This window comes from Rhinolophus sinicus, chromosome 7 (genome assembly GCF_057876585.1).
Source record: "Rhinolophus sinicus isolate RSI-liver-muscle chromosome 7, RSI-T2T, whole genome shotgun sequence".
Taxonomy (NCBI): domain Eukaryota; kingdom Metazoa; phylum Chordata; class Mammalia; order Chiroptera; family Rhinolophidae; genus Rhinolophus; species Rhinolophus sinicus.
Window position 1 is genome coordinate 54,506,811 of NC_142507.1, and position 20,834 is coordinate 54,527,644.

The 20,834-nt window shown below is 62.2% G+C and overlaps 1 protein-coding gene across 2 annotated transcripts; it reads left to right on the forward strand.

The window, feature by feature from the left end:
- Positions 1 to 5,139: 5,139 nt before the first annotated feature.
- On the forward strand, positions 5,140 to 20,829 carry ZBTB7B (zinc finger and BTB domain containing 7B). 2 transcript variants are annotated; one of them, XM_074318606.2, is made up of 4 exons: positions 5,140 to 5,197; positions 5,355 to 5,453; positions 17,041 to 18,200; positions 18,542 to 20,829. In XM_074318606.2, exons 3-4 carry the CDS (start codon positions 17,047 to 17,049, stop codon positions 19,005 to 19,007), a joined length of 1,620 nt encoding a protein of 539 aa, XP_074174707.2. In that variant the 5' UTR covers positions 5,140 to 5,197; positions 5,355 to 5,453; positions 17,041 to 17,046; the 3' UTR covers positions 19,008 to 20,829. The 2 variants fall into 2 exon arrangements, with proteins under 2 accessions (XP_074174707.2, XP_074174708.2); XM_074318607.2 differs by lacking the exons at positions 5,140 to 5,197; positions 5,355 to 5,453 and adding an exon at positions 10,823 to 11,500.
- Positions 20,830 to 20,834: the final 5 nt, after the last annotated feature.

The window sequence follows — 20,834 nt, forward strand, 5'->3', positions numbered from 1 at the left end:
CACTCCACACACCGCTCTGCACTTTGCTTTCTCCCCTGAATACACCTCCTACAGGATTCCACATCAGTACATTTAGAGCCTGCCCTTTCTTTTTTACGGTAGCATAGTACTCCAACTCAAGATGCTTTCTTATCCCTGGCTGCTCAACACCCCTCTTGGGCACCCACAAAATGTAGGTCAGTGGTCTTGCCTGGTCTCTTCAGGGCCCCAGAGCACAACAGTGAAAAGAGATAAGGTCCTGAATCCAACCAGAGAGAGGTCGGTGGTGGCGGTGGACACAGAATGTACCTGCCCATCTGAATCGGGGGCTCCTCCTCTCCCCTCCCCCTTATAACCCGCTCCCTGCTGGGCCAGCTCTAGCCCTTCCCTGGCCTTCTGCCTCCTTTTCCTTTCTTAGGCCCCCACTTCCACCAAGCTGGGCAGTGCCCGGAGGTATACACCGGAGTCTGAGAGTTCTGAGCATGAGGGCCTTGGCCAGCAGAGATGTCTGGCAAAGACCCCCGGGGAAGTGGCAGCAAGAGAAAGGCAGGGCCCAGAGCTGTGGCCTGTGACTGGCCCCGTGGAGGGGAGCTGAGGGACAGAAGTAGAGACTGCCAGTGGCCCAAGGAGATTGTCAGAGCCGGAAAGAGGCCCTGATGTGGAAAGACGGAGGACAGGGATAGGGAGAATAACAAAAACTTCACACGCCCTCTGAGAGCCCCTTTTGCACTACAAAGAGCTTTGAGCCTCACAAAAGTCCACTTCAAAAGGAGGCAGAACAAGGGTAATTATCTCATGTTAAAGTGAAGGAAACAGGCCCAGGGAGGTGAAGTGACCCATCCAAATTCATACCCACAGCACTCTGCGACAGGGTAGTCATTTAGTGAACTCAGATGTTCTAAGCTCAAATTCAGGGCTTCCCTCAATTAGCCTGGGGATGGTGGCCTGAGGCGGGACCAGGCAAGCAGAAATGTGGAGGGGATGCCACCCCCATTCTGCAAGCGCTCCATGCTCCACGCCCCCCCCCATTTTCACTGAATCTGCACAGGCCCAGAGGTGGCTCCCTGGTCTACACCTCCCGATTCTTCTAGGAGAGAGAGCTGCAGCAGCTTTCCTGCAGTGTTCTCTCTCCACCTAGAGCGGACGAATTACTCTCTCAGGAACTCGCTAGTTGGGTGTGGCTGGTGGGGTGGTGGTGGCTGTAAAGGGAAGCAGAGTGCCAACATTGGGAGGGATGGGTAAGACCTCATCTACCCCTCGGCGCCCCTGGGGAATGGGTGGGATAAAATGGGGAAGGAGACATGGCAGAGCTGGAAGCGACCCCCAAGCAACACAGCCTGAGGAGCGGCCTGATACCAGGAGTCCCAGCTGCTTCCGTCGGGTATAAGACCCTCGATGGTGTACGAAAGGCAGGTGTTGGGAAGAGGTCTGAGGAGCCGCGCGCTTAATAAACGACATTAGAGCAATGATTTTGGGAGGGTCTCACGTTTTCCCACCAACACTGAGAGGCGGTTGGAAAGGGGTGAGTGGCACTTGTTCCACTAGCGCCAGAGCGCACACCTCCAAGGACACAGGCTCTTATTTGCGTCCGTATTTGCATCTTGTTTGCATATGAGTTATTTTCCCTTCAATAGGTACATAGAAGTTCCCAGCCACTTTCTGTTACTCCAGCTGAAACTTTACTCCAGTTTCAGGGGCGTACCCATCCTTCCGGCCATTCTCTGGCCCCTCTGACCTTTAGCTCTCCGTACCCTTCCATATTTCGCCTTCAGCTCTTTATCTATCCCGGCTTCAAGGCTGCGCCCCAAACTCCTAGCTGGGTTCCAGGAGCCTGGGGGCCTGCGCCGCCTGGTGGCTGGCGGGAGGGAGGCTGAGAGCAGAGGGGTTCTGATTCGCCTGCCCTGGGACGTGGAGTTTTGGAAAATGTTCCCCCGAGCTTCCTGAAGCTAAATTTATCTCCCCCCCGCCCCGGGGGGCGCAGAGATCCCCGAGACGATTAGCGCTGCGCCGCAGCCCGCTTGCGCCGGGGGGCCCCGGAATAGGCGCCGAAGTTATAAATAGTGCCGCCCGCAGGTGTGGGGGGAGTCGGCGGGAGGGGGGCAACCCTGGCAGCCACGGCCCCTTCAGGTGGGTTGGGCGGTCGCGGTGGGGGGCGCCGGGGGACGGCGGGCGGGGGGGCTGCGGTCTGAACGCCCCCAGCGGTTTCCTGGGCGGCGGGTTTTTCGAGGGAAGCGGAGGCAGCCTGGGGAAGGGGGGCAGCGGGGAAGAGGTGGGCGCCTGGCGCGGGCTGACGCTCCGCTTCCAGCTCGGCCCCCCACATTCCAGAACAGGCCCCCAGACCCACTCACTCAGGACCCCGCCCAGGCAGAGTCGGGCTGGCCTTTCTTCCCGCCAGAAGACCTCTCCCCTCCAGGCTCTGCAGGCATCTAACTCCTCTGCGGCTGCCCTTTGGCGCACGTGGCCCAGCCAGCCGTCACTCTGACTCGCTGTCCCCAGTCAGCCCCAGGTATCAATCCTCCCTAGGAGGGTTAACTCCCAGCCGGGGCTTTCATCCTTCTCTTTGGTTCAGCACCTCACTCTCCGTGTATTTACCCCCCTCCTGCTACTTTTCCCCCAAATTAAGGTCTAACTGGTCGCCTGAAGATTTACGTTAGAACGTGCAGATCTGGGACGCTCCCCTATCCCCAAGAGGCCCCTGCAGGCCCCACACCTGCCCTCCAGTTCCCAATTCCAGTCCCGGCCTGGGGGTGGGGCGGGGGTGGCGGCAGGCCCCAGGGGCCCTGCCGGGGTTTCGTGGGAGGGGACGGGGCCCCCAGTCAGCGTTTCTTGGCCGCAGCTGTCTCGGTGGTTTGGCGCGGTATGGGCCCGGAGTTGGGGGGTAGGCGGGAATTTCAAGTCGGGGTTCCCCCCTCCGACTTCTTAGCAAACAAGGGAGCTGTGTGGACCAGAAGAGAAACGTGGGAGGAGGGTCAATGAGGAACTATCAGGAGGTTCCAGGACTGTCAAGAATCAAGTGAGGAATGGCATTTCGGCCTCTGAAAGATCCAGGTTGGGTCCAGGAAGACGTCGGGCGCGACCCCCACATATGTGGGACGCGGCGAGCCCGAGGCCCTGGGCGCCGTTCGCTTCTCTGTACCTAAGGGTTGGTGCCAAGGCGTCCGCCCTTCTATTGCCTCTGCTCTCCCTGGGCCACTTTCCCGCTCCCTTTTCCCTCGGCCATGCCTCCTCCTTCCCGAAGCAGCCCCCTCTCCATTTCACTAGTGCATCTGGCACTGCCGTCTCGCCCCTGGCACGGCCCTTCCCCAGGCTATCACGACCCCGACGGCAGAAGGGAGGGAAAAACCCTGGCCTGGACCCCACCCGCTCCGAGTCCTCACCAACCGGAATCTGACCGGCGAGGCCGAGAAGAAAACCCGGAGCTGTGACCAGCCTCGGGACCCAAGGGGGATAGGGACGATAGGAAAACCCGGAGCGGATTACCCGAGCGGGAGCGCCCCATGCCTGAAGCTACCCCCTCCTTCCTATAGCCCCCCTAATTCTCCAGTGAGATAATGTCTGGGGGTGGGGGGCTGTTTGGTTTGGCCTGGGCCCTCAGGGGCGCCTCACACTTTCCGCCCCTGGCTAGGGCGCAGGGCAGCGGCCCCGAGGCTGAGTCACGGCCCGAAAGACGGGAGGGAGGAACCGGGACTCCGCCCCTCCCCCTGCGCGGGGATCCCGGGTCAGCCCGGGTGAGGGCCAGGGCCCCCCTGGCGCCGCCCATTGTGGTCCAACAGGTTGAGCTGGTGTCCCGCGGAGCCACCTGCTGGAAAGGGAGGGAGGCCCCCTGCGCAGGGGGTTGGGGAGGAGAAAGCGAGTCCGACCCGGTTCGGCCCGGCCTGCCACGGGGTGCAGAACCTGACCCGAGGTGTCCGGATTTGATTCCGTTTTACACTAGTGGGAGGGGCTCTTTAGGGTACGTAGCGCTGCAGGCCCAGTTGGAAGCGTCCCGCACAGGCTACCTTCCTCAGTTGGGGGGCACTGAAGTACATATCCTGGTCCCCTCCAAACCCACACATACACACATCCTAAAACACCCAGGCCACCTGAGTCTCTGAGCGAATCCACGTCAAGAGGTCCCTCCGCGGAGACTCAGTTTCTCCACTTAGGGAACCGGCAGGATGGAGGCGGGGAGCATAGCGCGAGCGCGCCTCCCCCTCCCCCTTCGCGATCCCGGCCCCTCCCCTCTGACAACGCCAAGGCCGCATCGGGCACCGGCTGGAGCGCAGAGGCTGCTAGCCCAGGGTGCCGATCCGTCCCCGCGGGGCGCAGTCACGCGTGGGGAGGGACGCAGGGTGCCCGCAACCTCAACTCCCCCGCTCCCACTGAGGGAGGTGAGGTGCGGCGTAGGAGCTAGAGCCGAGGGCCTGGTGATTCCCCCTCCCCCTGCCTCCCGGGGCCCTGACCTGATTATAGCCCCTCACAGGACCCCCGCGCCCACAATTCCCTAAGTCCTCGCCTCAACCCCACCTTGCCTGTCTTTTACCTCTCATACCCTTCCCTCCCGAAGTGCTGACCCTACAGAAACCCCTCTGGGAGGAATGGAAGCCCTTGATGGGGGTGCTCGGTTCCCCGGCCGCTGCGGACACTACCCCCTCCCCCTTCCCCTCCTCCAGGTTTCAGGCCAGCCCCTCGGCTCCGCCCCCTCCCTGGCCAAACGCGAGGCGGGACCCGCTTGGGATGGGCGGGTGTTCAGGCCAATGAGCGGACAGGGCGGCGTAGTGCAGGGTCGGGGCGGAGCCGCGGCAGAGGGCTGGATGGGGGTCCGGGGCGGAGCTCGAGTTAAGGTGGACTGAGAGAGATAGGGGCTAGAGGAGAGAGGAGGAGAGGGAGGGGGGAGAGGGACCGCTGCAGGTGAAGGGAGAAAGAGAGAAGGAAAGAGGGAGGAAAAAGGAGGGTGGGAAAGGCTCGGAAAGCAAAGTAAGAGCTTGGAGGAAGGGAGCGAAAAAGGAGGGTGGGACCCATCTGCGCCCTGCAGGGACTGGCTGGACCAAGGGGTTGAAGTTTATGTCCTTATTGGGCGGAGGGAGGGGGGCCTGGGGGGGCGGGTAAAAAACCAGGAAGTGACAGAGGGTGTTGCTAAGGGTTTGGGGGGGGAGTTTGGGGGGTGGCAGGGGGCGGGGGGAGGGAGGGGAGGGATGGGGGGAAAGCAAGCAGGAGGACAGGTGAGACAGCAGGACAGGTGAGGCGGGCCCTGAGGGGGGGGCGGGTGGGAGCCAGGTGAATGTACGGTTCTCGGCGGCCGAGGGGGGGGCGGGCGGCAGGAGGAGGCAGAGGGCTGCGGAGGAGGAGCCCCCCAGCAGAGAGCGGCGAGCGACTGACCGCGGCCTTCTGACCAGGACCGGAGCAGGGCCCCAAGCCCCCGGGCCTGGCGGGGGACACGCTTCTCCCTACACACTGCCTCAGCTGCTACAGCCGGCGGACCCAGCGGCGGAAAGGTGAGTGTACCCCACTTTTATCTCCCAGCTCGGGGTCCCGCAGACTCCAGACTACTGCAGTGTCCTTCGTCTGTCCTGTAAGTGGGACCCCCCCACACACACGCACACGCATGCAGACCAGATTCCCACACCCCCCCTTTCCAGCGCCTTCCCAATACCCCGGCTCTTTGGAATTGATTTTAACTGGGAGGAAAGGTAGAGAAGGAACTACGGCTGCCCTCAACCCGGGGCGGAGGGTCCCCAGAAACTTTCTCTGCACTTCTGGGATCAGACTGGCGGCTCCGGGATGGAGAGAGGGCGAGGCAGCGCTGAGCGCTCCTCCAGTCTCCTTCGTGACTTTAGGGGGAGACCCCCGACCCGACCGAGTTGAGGGAATGGAAACGCTGACGGACTCTAACTAGGACAACGCGCTCCCCCCACCCGCGCCCCCTGGCGCGGTGGGTTGGACCCGGGCCAGTTGCAAGGGGGTGGGGGGAGCGCAGGAGGAGCGGCGGCCGGGGGGAAAGTTACCGGCTGGACTATTCGGTTTCTTGCGCTTCCAGAACCGCGCTCTCTTTTCCGTAGTGGGGTTCAGCGACAACCTCCGAGCGACATAGAACGACCCCTCTCTCCGTCGTCCCTCGATCCCACTCCCTTCCTCGGGCTCCAGTCCCGCCGCCACCTTTTCAAAGCCAGCTCATGCCCCCAGAACCAGGGAGCGAGGGTGGGTAATTGGGAAGTATTTTACCTACCACCCGCGCCCCCACCGGCGCGGGCGCACCTGCCCCTACCCGGAGTGGGGGTCGCTACTGTGTTGTAGAGCCTACAGTGAGCGCCGCTGGCAGAGGGCTGCCATTCAAAGGGGTGGGGGGCGCTGCTTTCCATTTCCAGCTTTCTCTCCTCCCCACCCCACCCCAAGTCAGCGAGCGACGTGTCCCGGCCAGAGCGAGGGGGGGCTGGGAGTGGGGGGGGCCGGCGTGGGCAGCGGGTTGTGCCCGGACACGTGCCTGCCCAGGCGCCCCGGCCCTGCTGGTGTTTGGAGAGAGGGCGGGTCCCCTGCCCCCCGCCCCGTACAACCCCCACGTATCAAAGGGCGGCTGAGACGTGGTGAGACCTCGGGGCGCCCTGGGTGGGGGGGCAGGGAGCCTGGGTCCGGAGCAGGGGAGGGGCAGAGGCGCGGGTGCTAGCTGACCCACAGGAAACGAGCGCTGCTGACCTAGTTTGGGACACCGGAAGTGGGTGCTGGGGAGAGGGGGAGACCAGCAGGCTGTCCTGGCTTCCGGGCCAGGTGGAGGGCGTTCTTGAATTGACCCTCACCCGAATGCCTTGGAGACCCCTAGCTGCAGCTGAGGATGGGAATGAGTCAGCGCAGCTATTCCCCCTTCCCCCAACTTATTCCTGGAGGAGGGAGACAGTTTATCAGGGGCAGGGGGAGCCAGATTGGGTAGTGAGGGTTAAACCATGGTGGGAATTCACCAGTTCCCCGAGGATGTATGTGTGTGGGGGGGAAGGCGGAGAGGATTATGGGGTTGTCTCTTCTCCCCCACACACACCAACTGGTTTGGTCACCCCTGTACCCGCCTGGCACTGCTGGGAGAGCTGGCATGGAGTGGGCACCAAGCTGGGAGGGGAGAGTAGGCATAAGGAGTGCTGTGCTGGGCTGGCGAGGGACATATTTTTGACTGAGTTTGGGTGGTAGTTAGTGTTTCTCCTTAGTGGTGACTGGGGAGAAGGGCAGGGGGCTCCCCCTGGAGCAGCTGATGAAACAAGAAGAAATCTCTGTCAGTGCCTCCTGTCCCTGGCCCCCCCGGGACCCCAGTTCCCCCAGCGTGCCTCTGTTAAATGGTTGCTGTGGGCACAATGCAGCCTGCTGGCACCTTCAGACACTGTCCTCTCCCTTGGGTACCACACCCCCCAGCCTTAGCACAGGGGTCAGGAAGGGGTTAATGCCACCCAAAAGGGGCTCTGGGGAAGAAAGAAGGCAGTGCCCACTAGACTCAGGTGTCAAGGAGAGAGGCCTGCTCTAATAGGGCACTCCCATCACCACTCAGCTCTGACGGATATGCACCCCAGTGTCAGAAACAGGTGCTGACCTCTTCCCCCTTCCCTGTGGTGCCCCCTGGCACCCAGGGCCCCCAGCTCCTCCTTGGCCTAGTGCCCTCCCTGGGAGGGCGCGGCGGGCAGCGGGGGCTGGGCTAACAATGCACCATCGGGCCCTTTGTGTGCTTGCACTTGGCACCCTAGGGAAGGATGGGGGAGGGGGGCCCAGCGGGCACGGGGGGCGGAGCGCCTCTGAGGTGGGGACAGTGAAGGCTGGGGGAGAGAAGCAGAGAATGAAAGCAGGTGGGGAGGAAAGGGAAGTAGGTCAGATAGGGTGCTGGCCCCCCATTCCAAGCCAAGGCTGAGAGAGCCAGCCCCTGATCCTATGGCTGCCTTCTGGCATCATGCTGTCTGAGGCACAGCCTAGGACTGGGCATTTGGGGTCAGAAGTCACCGCCTCGGGGACTGCTCAGGTGGAGGAGGCCTGGCCTGGTACTGCCTCCTCCTTGATGGCTGAGAGACCCAGTTCAGGCCCAAGGCCGAGGCCCCAAGATGGGTAGTGAATGGACTGCAGACAGGGCACGGCCCTCTGATAGACGCCCTGGGCCTGCTTCGGGCTTCCTGCCTCTGGCCTGCTTGGTTCCCTGACCTGCTAAGAGTTAAGACTGCCCTGCCACCAGGCCTTAGGGCCTATGCCTGTTTTGGCCTAGGGCTGAAGAGGAGGGTGGGGGAGGAAGGTGGGGACGGATAGGACCCTGGCATGGGGTGTGCCTGCCCTGGCCTCTTCCCCCTCCTTCTGCTGAGTAAACTCGTGAGTAAACTTGACGTTTTGCCCGGACAGTTTGAAGTTGCCTCGCCGCCCCCCCACCCCCAGTCCTGCCAACACACAGGCGGCCAGGCGCCAAGGCGGGCCTGGGGGACTGTGGGGAAGGGGTTAGAGCTACTGTAGTCCACCGTCAGGGGCGTTGGAGGGGCGAGAAAGACCCCCCCACCCAGCCAGACTCAGGTGTTGGCAAATCTTGGCCGAGGCCTGTAAGCATCTGCCCCAGAGCCTTGGGGAGCCCAGGGAAAGTGGCCTCAAAGCCCACTTCTGACTTCCACCCCCACTAAGGAAAGGCACCCAGCTGCCATCTGGCCCCAAGTTGCCATCTTTAATGTTCGTAGGCTGACTGGCACAGGGGGAAACTCCCCTTAGCAAATTCCGCAGGGAGACCAAAGAGGGCTGCCCTCTTTATTCTGTCCCACGGCACCGGGGTGGGTGGGAGGCTGGTGGCCTTGGCATCTCAGCCCTCTCGTCACTGAGGCCTCCCAGCTGCCATGGCTGTGGCCCTGGAGGACAGTGTCCTCATTTGTCAGCACTATTCCTTGACCTCACACCTGGGCCTAACCCTACACATACCTTCCCCCACCCAACTCCCCTTAGGCCTGGGCCTGACCTCCCCCAACCCCTTCCTCTGCTTGCTAGCATCCCAGAATCAAATCAACCATCAGAGCTCCCCAGCCAGCAAACACCTAGGCCAGACCCAGGGGTTAGGGTGCCCCAGCAAAAGAGGGCTGCTGGCAAGCAAACTGAGCCAGTGACCCCCCCCAACAGACACACCAGTTTGCTATCGCTTGGCTTCACTAATTCCTCTTATGCGTCCCCAGGCCACCAGAATGGCAGGGGGAAATGCCTTCCCAGTCCCTGCCCGGCCTCGGAGTGGGGCTCCACCAGGCCCTTGCTTTCGACCTCATGTTTCTGGCTTCAGTTTCCTTCCTGTTTCCACCGCCCCCCCCCCCCCACTCCTCCCCACCCATATGCCCCTTTCAACAGACATCCTCTCCTCCTTCCTTCCTCCTTTCCTCCCCCTTTGCCTGGGAGCAGGGGTCCTCTCCCCCCATGGACCTCCTAGCCTTTTACCCCTTCTAAACACTGTCCCCTTGGAGATTCGTGACTAAGTCCTCTGCTCTGCCTTCGCCACCCCATCAGCAAGGCTCTGGGGAAAAGAAGAGCACAAGGCTTCTCAAGGGAACTACAACTCCCAAGGTACATGCAAAGCAATTGTGGTGCATACTGGGAGTTGTAGTCCTTGATCTCTCAATTTGGTGAAGTCTGGAAATGTTTCTGGATGGGAGTAAAAGCCAGGACTGGGATGAACTGGAACACAGGTACCCTCTGAATCCCCCCACCTGGTTCTCACCGTCCTGTTCCCCTGTGATACCATGTACCCATGATTGACATCCATCCCCCCTGCTGAGACATGCTACCCATTCTTGTCTTAGGGCCCCACCCAAGAGATGCCCACACCCTGCCCTGCTGCCCCTGGCAGTGGTGAAATGGAGGGGCCCCATGGACTCCCTCCCTGCCCCCTGCCCTCTAGGCTGGTTCCCTCCTTTATGGGGATCAAAGGGCAGACAGCAGCCCCACCCCACTCCCTTGCAGGCTGCGGGCACTAGGGCTCTCAGGAATTGCAGGGACTTTGGTGCCCAAGCATTTGCTTGGGCAGGGGGAATGCTGGGAGGTTGGCGCCTGGTGGCAGAGAGACACACTGGTCTCCACCTTGGGGAGTGGAGCCTTCCATAACTGCTCATTGGGCTGTCCGTCCCCAGCCTCCCGGCCTCTCTGTGTGGCCCTGGCCCATGCACTGCCTCTTGATGAGACGGCTTGAGAACAGGGTCTTGGGCCTTATCTGTCGGACCCAGGGGCCTGGGCCCGCCTGGCTGGCACCAAGGCACAGGGGTGACCCTCCCCCACCCCAGGCCCACAGTTGGCATGGGGCACTGGGAGCAGGGGGGTAGGAGGGAGAGGAGGGCACGACTGCCAGCATCCTGGTGGGTAGGTGCCAACCGGGCCGGGAGCTGGTGAGGGGCAGCAGGCCAGCGGCATTGAGCCAGCAGCTGTTGGGGGGAAAGGGGAGGGGATATTTCGGGGGGCATTCCTGTAGTCCCCCCCAACCCAGCAGGACTTGAGATGGCCTAATGTGTGGAGGACACGAGGGTGCCCCTCATTCCAGGAGGAAGAGACCCCAGGAGTTGTTTAAGTGGAACATGATGGCCCACCCATCTCTGGGCTCAGAGCTCTCCTGAGTTGCCCCTCAGGCCCAGGCGGGTCCCACCCAACCGGCCAGGGTGGCAGCAGCTTGCGCAAGGGGTGGGGCTAGGCGCTTCCCAGCAGATGCCCCCTCCCGGCTCCTTCCTCTTTCGGTGCCCACAGCTCCCCCCATCTGCCCACTCCCCTCAGGCCGCTCTGTCCCCCTGACCCCCCTGGCCATTGGGGGCTGGCATGAGTGTTGCCCCCTGGCCTGGTTGGCAGGGGCTGGTGCCCAAGCAAGGAACTGTGGTATGTGAGTGGGTTTGGGGTGAGGCATGGGGAGGGCGGGGTGCTGCCTTGCCCAGCCCCTGAGGGCCCCGGCCCAGTACAGGGTGGGGAGAATTCGGCCAGCTCCCAGGGGGGCTGAAGGGCCTACTGGGGTCTGGAGGGCCTCCCTGTGGTCCCCTGTCACACCACATGCCCTGAGGGGCTGGGATCTGGGCACCTGTCACCCCTGGCACTGACTGTCCAGGGTTCCCCTCCTCCCTCTTCTGGCCACTGCCGCCTCCTGTCCCTTCCCCTCCCTTCTTCCTTCTCCTGGTCCCACCTCCAGCAGCCTCTCCCATTGCTCCTTCTCACCTCTGTCCTCCTGGACTGTCCTCGCTCCTACCTTTCCTCCCGCTCACCTTTTTCCCCTTTTAGGACTGAGTGAGGACAGGCGGGGGTGGGTACAGCTGGGGCTTCAGGCACCACAGGCAGAGAGTCTAGGCCCCCTCCCACGCTGCCAGCCCTCTGGTAACCCCTCCCTCCAAGCTGGGGGGAGGGGGGACAGCACCCAGAGGGTTAAGGCTCTAGGGGGGAGGGGCTGGGCCAGGTCGTGGGCGGCCCCTTTGAAGGAGGGAGCTGGAGCGGGGAACAGCCACCCTACCTACCCCCCAGCCAGGCCCTCCCCCACCCCTCCCAACCTGCTCCCCCCAGGGGCGAAGAGGAGTTACCGGCGAGGCCCCTCAGCGTTCAGGTGAGTAGGCCCGCTCTGGCTTGAGAGATCAGGCCCCAGGGGAGGTTTGGAGGCCTAGAATTAGCCAAGGGTCAGAGACGGACTGAAAAACAGGCTAGGAAGAGGGTGTCCAGACCTCACTGGGGGGGTTTAGGGATCTAAGGTTCTGAGGACCTGGAGTGTGGGGAAGCTTCAGTGTCTAGGGGCCCCACGAGGACAGCAGAGCAGAGGAAGGGGCCTACAGGAGCCGCGGGATTGCTGGGCCAGGACAGAAGGTTGGACAGGCTGGCAGGGAGCCGGGCTCCGGGGATCGGGCTGGGGTGTCCTCTGGGGCTGGGGGGCTCAGGTTTCTGCTGTCGGCTTGGCGGGTGTGGGGTTACCAGCCGGCTCGGTTACCCAGCTGGAGACACTAGGCGGGGGGGAGGGGGTGGGCACAGGGCAGACCCTGGCACCTTGTGCCGTCTCCTTAGGCCCTAAGGGGAGCTGGCAATCCCAGGCAGACCCCGCTGGGAACCCTGATGGCCAGGGTCTAGCCAAGTGCACAGTTGCCTGGCCGAGGGTGGGCACCCTCCGGGGAAAATCCACCAGTTCCAGGGCTGGAAACTCTGACAGGCAGAGAGGCCTAAGCTGTCCCCCCCACCCCACCCCACATCCGCTCTCACCGTACCCCACCACTCACCCTCCCCAACTGGCCCCCAAATTTTGGTTCTGTGCATCATCCGGAAGGGGGGCATGGGTACCCGAAATGCAGTCATCCCGTGGCAAGACTGGGCCTTGGAGGGCAGACCAGCCTCTTTGATTTAATTCCTCTGCCTCTCTCTATACCAAGTGTGCCCAGTGAGAAGAGGAGGGATGCTTGGAGTCAGGCTAAATGGAGGAAGTGGGAGAGGCTTGAGAGAGAGAACTGGAAGGGAGAAGAAAGGAGAGGTAGGGCTGGTTCCTGGGAGGCCGCGGGCACAGATGTGGTAAAGGAGGCAGAAGCCTGGCAAAGGCCAAAGGAGGGAAAGCCTAGGGTGATGGCGGAGCGGGGACAAGGGTCAGAGAAGGCACTAAGGGGACAGAAGAGGAGGCCAAGAAAAGGGGCCCACAGTGGAGAGTGTCTGATGGGTCAGGGTACCCCAACGTAAAGGCGGGGAAGCTAGGGAAGAGAGAGGTGCCCCCATTCCTTCTTCCGCCATCTTTTATCTCCCTGAGTTCCTGAGGCAGCCCAAGAGGCAGTGGGCACGGGCTGGTATCATGGAAAGAAAATGTGGGGAACACAGGTCTCTCTCATGTCAGGAGTCCCGGTACCAGGAATTGGGGATTTTGAGGGAGGCGAGGCTTAACCCCCACAGCACCGGGAAGCAGCCAGCTCCCCTGCCTCCTTCCCCCTTCGTGGCTTGCGGTCTCTCTTCCCCTCTCTTCCCCGCCTAGGCCCCCAGGAAGTGTGAGTGCTGGGGGTGGTGAGGTTAGGAGGGGGGAAGCGGCATATGGGGGATGGGGAAGTCATGCACTAGCTTTGGAGGGGCTGGAGTGGGGAAGGAGGGCTCCGTAAATGACTTGGGCATCCCTGGGCAGAGGGCCTCTCCTGCGAAGCCCTTCCAACCCGCCAGGGGATACACCTCAGCCCCTTACCCTGCCTTCCCAACTGGCCAGTCCAGATGGCTTCAGCCCCTGGGCCCCAGAGGCCCTGGGAAGGGGTGAGAGAAGCTGGGGAACTAGGATTCCTGGGTCCCTGAGGACTTTGGACTGGCTGTCCTATTTCCCCACCCCCCTGGTCCAGCCACAGGCCAAAGCCCTGGCTTCGTGCAAACTTAGCTCCAAAAAAACAGGAAGAGAACCTGAGGCTGGAGTTGGGGTGGGAGTTGGGGGATAGAAAGGAGAAAGAAGTAAGGGGGAGGTGACTAGCCAAGGTGGGGGGGCACCAGGAAGAGCCCCAGGTCTCTCCATCACTCCTGGCAGGAGGATGTCACAGCCTGGTCCCAAGCCGCTGCACCTGGAGAAGCCTGGCCAGGCCCCTCTCAGGCTCCCTGGCAGAGCCTGGAGGTGGGGGCCTTAGAGCTGGGGTGGGGGGGCTCTGTGTGCCTGTGTCTCAGGCCCATATCTATTTTCTCCGCTGCTAATCCTGGTTCCGCCTGCTGCCCCCCACACTAAGCCTCACTCCCCTAATCCCCAGGGTGTGGGGAAGGGGGGCCAGCTTTACTCAGCCGCCCTGTTCAGGGCCTCGTATCCCTGCTCTTCAGCTGGCTCGAGCCAGCAGTGTTGGCCCTGGTGCCCCCAGCCCTGCACTGGACACTGCCTGAGGTCAGCCCTGGAAAGAGTTCCAGCCTCCTTTCCTTTCCAAGCCAGGCCAGTGCCCTCTACCTTTTGGTTTCTTGGTGGTGGACACACCCTGGCAGGTGTCCTTGGGCACTGAGGGGTAGGTGATAGGGGTTCCCTCCTTTGCCCGCCTTCCACCTTTCTTACCCCAAAGTCTTCCCCCCACCAAAGATGGGGCAGGCTTGACTCAGGGCCCAGTTTCAAGAGAGCTGCCCACTGGCTTGGCCGGTCTAGCAGGCCTGACAGTGAGGGGAGCCTGGGGGGGTGGCGGGAAAGGGGGGAGTGATGGGGCGGGGCCCCAGTTCTTCCCCCTACCAGGCAAACAGACCAAACAGACCTCGCCTGGTTCCCTGGCACAGCTGCCCCCCCAGCCACCACACACGCCCATGCCCACGAGGTCTTAGCAAGAGGGGGCATGCCAGGCTGGGTGGGGATGGGCCGCCCTCATGGGGCGTCAGGGGGCTGGGCCCTCTGGGATGCAGAGGTGGGAAGGGTGCCCAAGATGGGGTGGGCATCCTGGCACCAGTGCCCCACCCTGGCAGAAAGAAGGGGGAGGCCTCCACCCCACCCACCCCTCCCAGAAGATGGGGATAGGAGTGCCCCCTTGGCCTGGTTGGCACCAGCATAGTTCCAGGTGGCACCTAAGTTGGCATGGGTGCCAGAGCCCTGGGTAAGGGCTGGGGGAGTTTCCCAGAAGCTAGAGAACCGTATGAATACCTACCCTTCCCACGTGTGTCCTCTGCCTCTCCCCTCCTTCATTGTTACCTCATGGCCATGGGCATTGGAGTCGGGCCTAAGGGGTTAAACACCCACCCTTGCCCAAGCCCGGTGTGAGTTGGGTGGTGAACCAGCCTGAGCCTGTGACCTGACAGCAGGGTCAGCCAATCAGCGTCCCCACCACACCAAGTTGCCACAGAGACTGACTGGCCCTGGGGTGGGAGAAAGAAGGCGGGCTTAGCAGCAGGAATGGGTAGGGTGGGGAGGAAAGGAGGGAGAGGGATGGGGTGAGCCACGTGCCTGCGGGTGCCCAGCTCCTGGCCAATGGGCAGCGAGGACAGCCCCACCCATCCCCTTCTGGAGGGACAGGATCGGCTTGGTCCCAGGAGGGTGCCCACTGCTGCTTAAGTGGCCACTGCGCTGCTGCTGCTGCTGCCCACCGCGTTTCTGTTTGTTCCTGAGTCCTGGAGCCATTTGCCACTTATACTATTTGTAAAGTGCAGGTGGGAGAACCAAAAGGAACTGGGAGAACACCCACACTGCTTGGCCCCCAGGGAGAGAAGTGATTTGGGGACTTAAGGTGGGGATGGGTGGGCTATTCTAAGGGTTCATAGGTGTGGCTTCCAAGCAAAGCTTGTGAAGGTGCTGCTCAGTCAAGGCTTCCGCGCAGCAGCCCTGGCATTGCAACGAAGGTGGAAGGCAGGGAGGCACAGAGACAATGCGTCCTTGTGTCTTAAAGAGGAAACTTGTGGCCCTCTACCAACCCCCCCAAAATACCTTTCCCCATCAGTGGCCAGGGCTGAGCAGCTGTTGAGAATAGCAGAGAAGACACTGTCAAAATGTCAGTGGGACTTGTCCTAAGGGTCATCTAGGTCAGTCTTTAATCTTATAGATGGAGGAAACAGGCCTCCTCGGGAAAGGAAGTGACTTGTCCAAGGTCATGTAGCTAATAGTAACCTGACTCCCTAGGGGTGATGTGAGGCAGGGAGGCAGACCTGTCCCCAAGTAGTTTTCCCAGCAGAGGCCACCTGTACAGTGGAACCTGCCCTCAGGTGAGGCCTTGCTTCTCCCTCCCAAGGCCAGAACATTTATTGAGCCCCTGCTGTGTGTCAGGCACTGGGCCACACTTGGTCTCATTTAACTCAGTTCCCACCACCCTAGGAGTCAGGGGGAGTTATCCCCATGTTAGAGATGAGCAAGGAGGTCCAGAGATTGAATCACTTGTTTGAGGTCACAGCTAGTCAGTGCGGAATGAGGATTCAAACTCAAGCTGGGCTGATTCCAGAGCCCAACTCTTTTCAGGCCCCAACTCTGTCTCCAGTTGCTCCAGATCCACCAAATGTCAGGGCCAAAGGGCTTGAGCCCTTGGGGCTTCCACTCCCACCCCCTCCTTGTACATCTAAGGAGATGGAAGCACAGAGAAAAATGACTTGCCCAAGGTCATTCAGCAAGCGAGTAGCAAAGCCAGGACCTGAAGCAGATCTCCCCACCTCCAGGCCAGACTCAGCCTTGGGATTGCTGGCAGCTCTACGTCTTCTGCCGCTGTGCCTTGGAGGGAAAGCGTAGAGGTTGGAAGGTGGCGCTCTGGAGAGAGGGGGCTCTCCTAACTGGCCAGGAATGGGGAGGGAGAGGTGGTGGTGGTGGTAGCAGAGGTGGAGAGGGGTGGGACTGGAACTTGGCCTATTGGCAGTGGGGGAGGGGCGGGAACGATGCTTATCTGTGCGGGGCAGGAAGCACCCTCGCCAGCCAGCGACACCCCAGCAAAGGCAGAGGCAAAGCGAGGCTGCTCCTTGGCCTTGTGGGGGAGGGGAGGGTGTGAGGGGGAATGCTGGGACCTGTGTTTCCCTTTTGGCTTCTAGAAGCGGGGACCTAGAAGGGGAGATGCATTTTGGGTGGTGGGAGAGGGGCCGAGAAGCTGCCTCTCCTGGTTGCCATAGTGTTTTACGGTGCACCCAAGTACTTGAGGGCCATAACTCAGTCAGAGCACCTGACCACGCCTCCCGCCGACCTTGGTCCAGCGTGAATCTGAAACGTCACTGGCCTCTCTCTGGGCTGTGCAGACCTTCCATCAGCTACCCCACTTTTCAGATGACTGAGGCCAACTGCCAGAGCCACCTAGAGTCCTTCCGCCAATTCTTCATGAAGCCTGAACCAGGACTCAGGCATCCTCTGCCCCAGGCCACAGCTTCTTCCAAGGGATGGGGGATGGGACCCGGGCAAGGACTTCGAGAAGGTCCAGGGCTCCTGCCCTCCCCAAGGCTGCACAGTACACAGCGGTGAGGCACTCGGCCCACTGCCTGGGCTTGAGCCGGTGCTGCACTGAGCTTGGAAAGTCACTTCCCGTCTGTGCCTCAGGTTCCTTGTCTGTGAAATGGATGATAAGCGTCCCTTCTGAGGGTCGTGGAAGAGTAATGGGTGCAAAACGCTTCCAGGACTATCTGGCATGCCGCAGCCGTCAATGAGCCTTGGCCACGGTTGCTTCTCCTTCCCTGGACCCCCTTGCAGGGCCGAGCGCTCTTAACCTTCCCCTTTACTTGACCTTGCAGGAGAAGATGGGGAGCCCAGAGGACGACCTGATTGGGATTCCATTCCCAGACCACAGCAGTGAGCTCTTGAGCTGCCTCAACGAGCAGCGCCAGCTGGGCCACCTCTGTGACCTCACCATCCGGACACAGGGCCTGGAATACCGCACCCACCGCGCTGTGCTGGCTGCCTGCAGCCACTACTTCAAGAAGCTCTTCACCGAGGGCGGTGGCGGAGCAGTCATGGGCACTGCAGGCGGCGGGACTGCCGCTGGGGGAGCAGGGGCTGGTGTGTGCGAGCTGGACTTTGTGGGGCCGGAGGCTCTGGGGGCCCTGCTCGAGTTTGCCTACACAGCCACACTGACCACCAGCAGTGCCAACATGCCCGCGGTGCTGCAGGCTGCCCAGCTGCTGGAGATCCCGTGTGTCATCGCTGCCTGCATGGAGATTCTGCAGGGCAGTGGCCTAGAAGCCCCCAGCCCGGACGAGGATGACTGTGAGCGAGCCCGCCAGTACCTGGAGGCCTTCGCCACAGCCACAGCCTCTGGAGTTCCCAATGGTGACGACAGCCCTCCACAGGTGCCCCTCCCACAACCACCACCACCACCACCACCACCACCGCGGCCTGTGGCCCGCCGGAGCCGAAAGCCTCGAAAAGCTTTCCTGCAGACCAAGGGGGCCCGGCCGAACCACCTAGTACCCGAGGGGCCCACAGCACTCACCCATCCCTTGGCTTACGAGGAGGAGGACGTGGCAGGCAGAGTGGGCAGCAGTGGGCTGGGAGACAGCTGCAGCCCTCGCACAGGGACTGCCTCCCCCCCTGAGGGAGCCGTGACCTACGAGCCCTATGAAGGTGAGGAAGAGGAGGAGGAGCTGGTATACCCCCCGGCCTACGGGCTGGCGCAAGGCGGCGGGCCCCCGCTGTCCCCAGAGGAGCTGGGCTCAGATGAGGACGCCATCGACCCTGACCTGATGGCCTACCTAAGTTCCCTGCACCAGGACGCCCTGGCACCAGGCCTGGACGGCCAAGACAAGCTGGTGCGCAAACGCCGCTCCCAGATGCCCCAGGAGTGCCCCGTCTGCCATAAGATTATCCACGGGGCGGGCAAGCTGCCGCGCCACATGAGGACCCATACGGGCGAGAAGCCCTTTGCCTGTGAGGTCTGCGGCGTCCGCTTCACCCGGTGAGCACAGCGGGGCAGGGACGCGGTGGGGGCCATGTCATGGGGGGGTTATGAGACCTGAGGTGGGGAGGTAGGTGATCCTGGAGGGTGTGGGGGGGTGTTAGTAGAGAGAGGAGAGACCAGGAGAAAGGAAGTCACTGGGGTGGGGCGTGGGGGTCATCTGGACATGGAAGAGTTGGTGTCCAAGAAGGCTCTGCTGGGCACAATCAGCAAGGGTATTCCAGAGCAATATGGGGACACAAATGGTGAGGGTCAGGAGTGGGATAAGGCCTGGGATCCTGGTGGCGGGAGCCCAGGACCCCGTCCTGATCGTCCCTTTCCCCCTGCCCTTGCCATGCCAGGAATGACAAGCTGAAAATCCACATGCGGAAGCACACGGGAGAGCGCCCCTACTCGTGCTCGCACTGCCCAGCCCGCTTCCTGCACAGCTACGACCTCAAGAACCACATGCACCTGCACACGGGGGACCGGCCCTATGAGTGCCACCTGTGCCACAAGGCTTTCGCCAAGGAGGACCACCTGCAGCGCCACCTCAAGGGCCAGAACTGCCTGGAGGTGCGCACCCGGCGGCGCCGCAAGGACGATGCGCCGCCGCACTACCCGCCGCCCTCCGCCGCCACCCAGTCCCCCGCCGGCCTCGACCTCTCCAATGGCCACTTGGACACCTTCCGCCTCTCTCTGGCTCGATTCTGGGAGCAGTCAGCCCCCACCGGGCCCCCGGTCTCCACCCCGGGGCCTCCCGATGACGACGAGGAAGAGGGGGCACCCACCACGCCTCAGGCCGAAGGTGCCATGGAGTCCTCTTAAAGAGGGACGAGTGGCCAGGCTGGCGCAGCACAAGGCCGGGGCCGCCCATGCCAAGCGGTGGGAGCACACAGGACAGACAGAGCCGGGGCGGGGGCACTGAGCCTCCCTGGCATCAGAAATCAGCCCTTTCTCCCCAGAGCCCTCATTCCAGTGCCCAGCTGAGAAGGTTTTGGGGCAGAGGCTCCCCAAATTGGGGTGCTCTCCCAAGGAGTGATCCATATATTATGTACATATTTACAGCTCTATTGTAAAGGTGGGGTCCCTCTTCCCAGCTGCTCCTGGGGAGTAGAAGCAATAATGTATTTCTGATTTGTGGGGCCCCTCTTCGGCTATGCGGGTTTCTAGGGGGTGCGGGGCTTGGGACCAAAGCCTTGCCCTGCCCCCATGCCCCTTGGGGTTTTGGCTGTGTAAGGGGGTGAAGGACTGCCCCTCCCTTCCGAGACCCCTCCTTCCTGGTTTCTGTTCCCTTTTCCTGGAAGTGAATTATGCAAAGGGGGGCCGGCAAAGGAAGGGTAGGTGGGGGAAAGCAAGGTAGAAGAAGCTTGAATGACCAGGGGACTGGGCCTGTAAGGAAGGAGCCATCCCAGTCCCCCTCCGCCCTGCTCCCAGCGCTGAGTCATGGGGTCCTGGAGAAGGGGGCGGGGTGGCCTGATTGGCTCGCCTGCCCCTGGGGGCAGCGGGAGGGGCCCCGCCCAGCTAGGGGTGCCGCTCGCCCGTCTCCTCCCTGGCCCTCCCCCTCCCCTCCCGCGTCCCCGGGCAGGGAATGTCTTGTTCCCGCCGCTCCCTCCCCGGGGCCAGAGGGCAGGGCGGGCTGGGCGGCGTCCTACCCTCTTCTCCTCCCCACCTCTTCCCCGCCCAGGTGCGAGCCGGAGCCGCCACCACCGCTGCCGCCCCTGACTCACGCCGCCCCCGGGCTGGCGCGGCACAGGGTGTGGGACGGGGTGAGGGGTTGGGGGTGCCTTGCGGAGAGCGGGCGAGCCGGCGCCATCTGGTGGCCATGCCCCGCGCGGGCGAGCGCCCCCGGCGGCCACTTGGCCTTTGTCACCTCAATCACCCAGCTGAAGAGCTGGGCCCCCTTGCCAAGGAGGGCACACAACTCTTGGGGGCCGCTGGGAAAGCGGGCTGCGGAGCTGTGGGAAAGGGACCCTTTTCCCAGAGCTCTGCCAGCCAGGCACCATTCAGAACGGGGAGAATAATCCCCTCCCTCTTCTAAGATCGAATCTGCCCCTTTCTGTACATAGCCTCTTCTCTTGGTCTCATTGGAATCTAGTTTCAAATTTTTAACTACCCAATTCTGCTGGGGGTGGGGTATCTCCCCCTCCCCTTCCTCGCTGGGTGCTGGACCCCCGTGGCGGCCTGGGCTCTGCCTTGCACTATTTCCCCTCCCTGGCCTGGCGGCCCCTCCCCCTCCTTAGAAGGGGAAGGTTTAGGGGCCCGGTGCTCTCCCTCCCTCCATCCAACCCCTTGCCCATTTGCACAGCTGCCCAGATACCCCCAATAGTGGGGGGGGGTCACAGGGAGGGGGTAGCGGGACCAGTCCCTGTATCTATTTAAAAAATGATGATGTAATATATTGGGGTAGGGGGAGGTCGGGTTGCCCTGGGCCTCATCTTAGCATTTCAGGTGTTGGGGGAGCCCAGGGCTGGGGAAATCCGGGGCCTAGCCCCAGGGAGCGAGGACAATGTGGCCTCCCCCCTCCCCTCGCGGCTTCTCCACTCAGTGCCTTAGGGGGGGAGGCAATCCCCCCTCTCCCGTTCCTCTCCCCGACCCCCCCCACCTTGGGTGTAAACGACAGGAAGAAATAATAATAATTTAAGATTCACACTG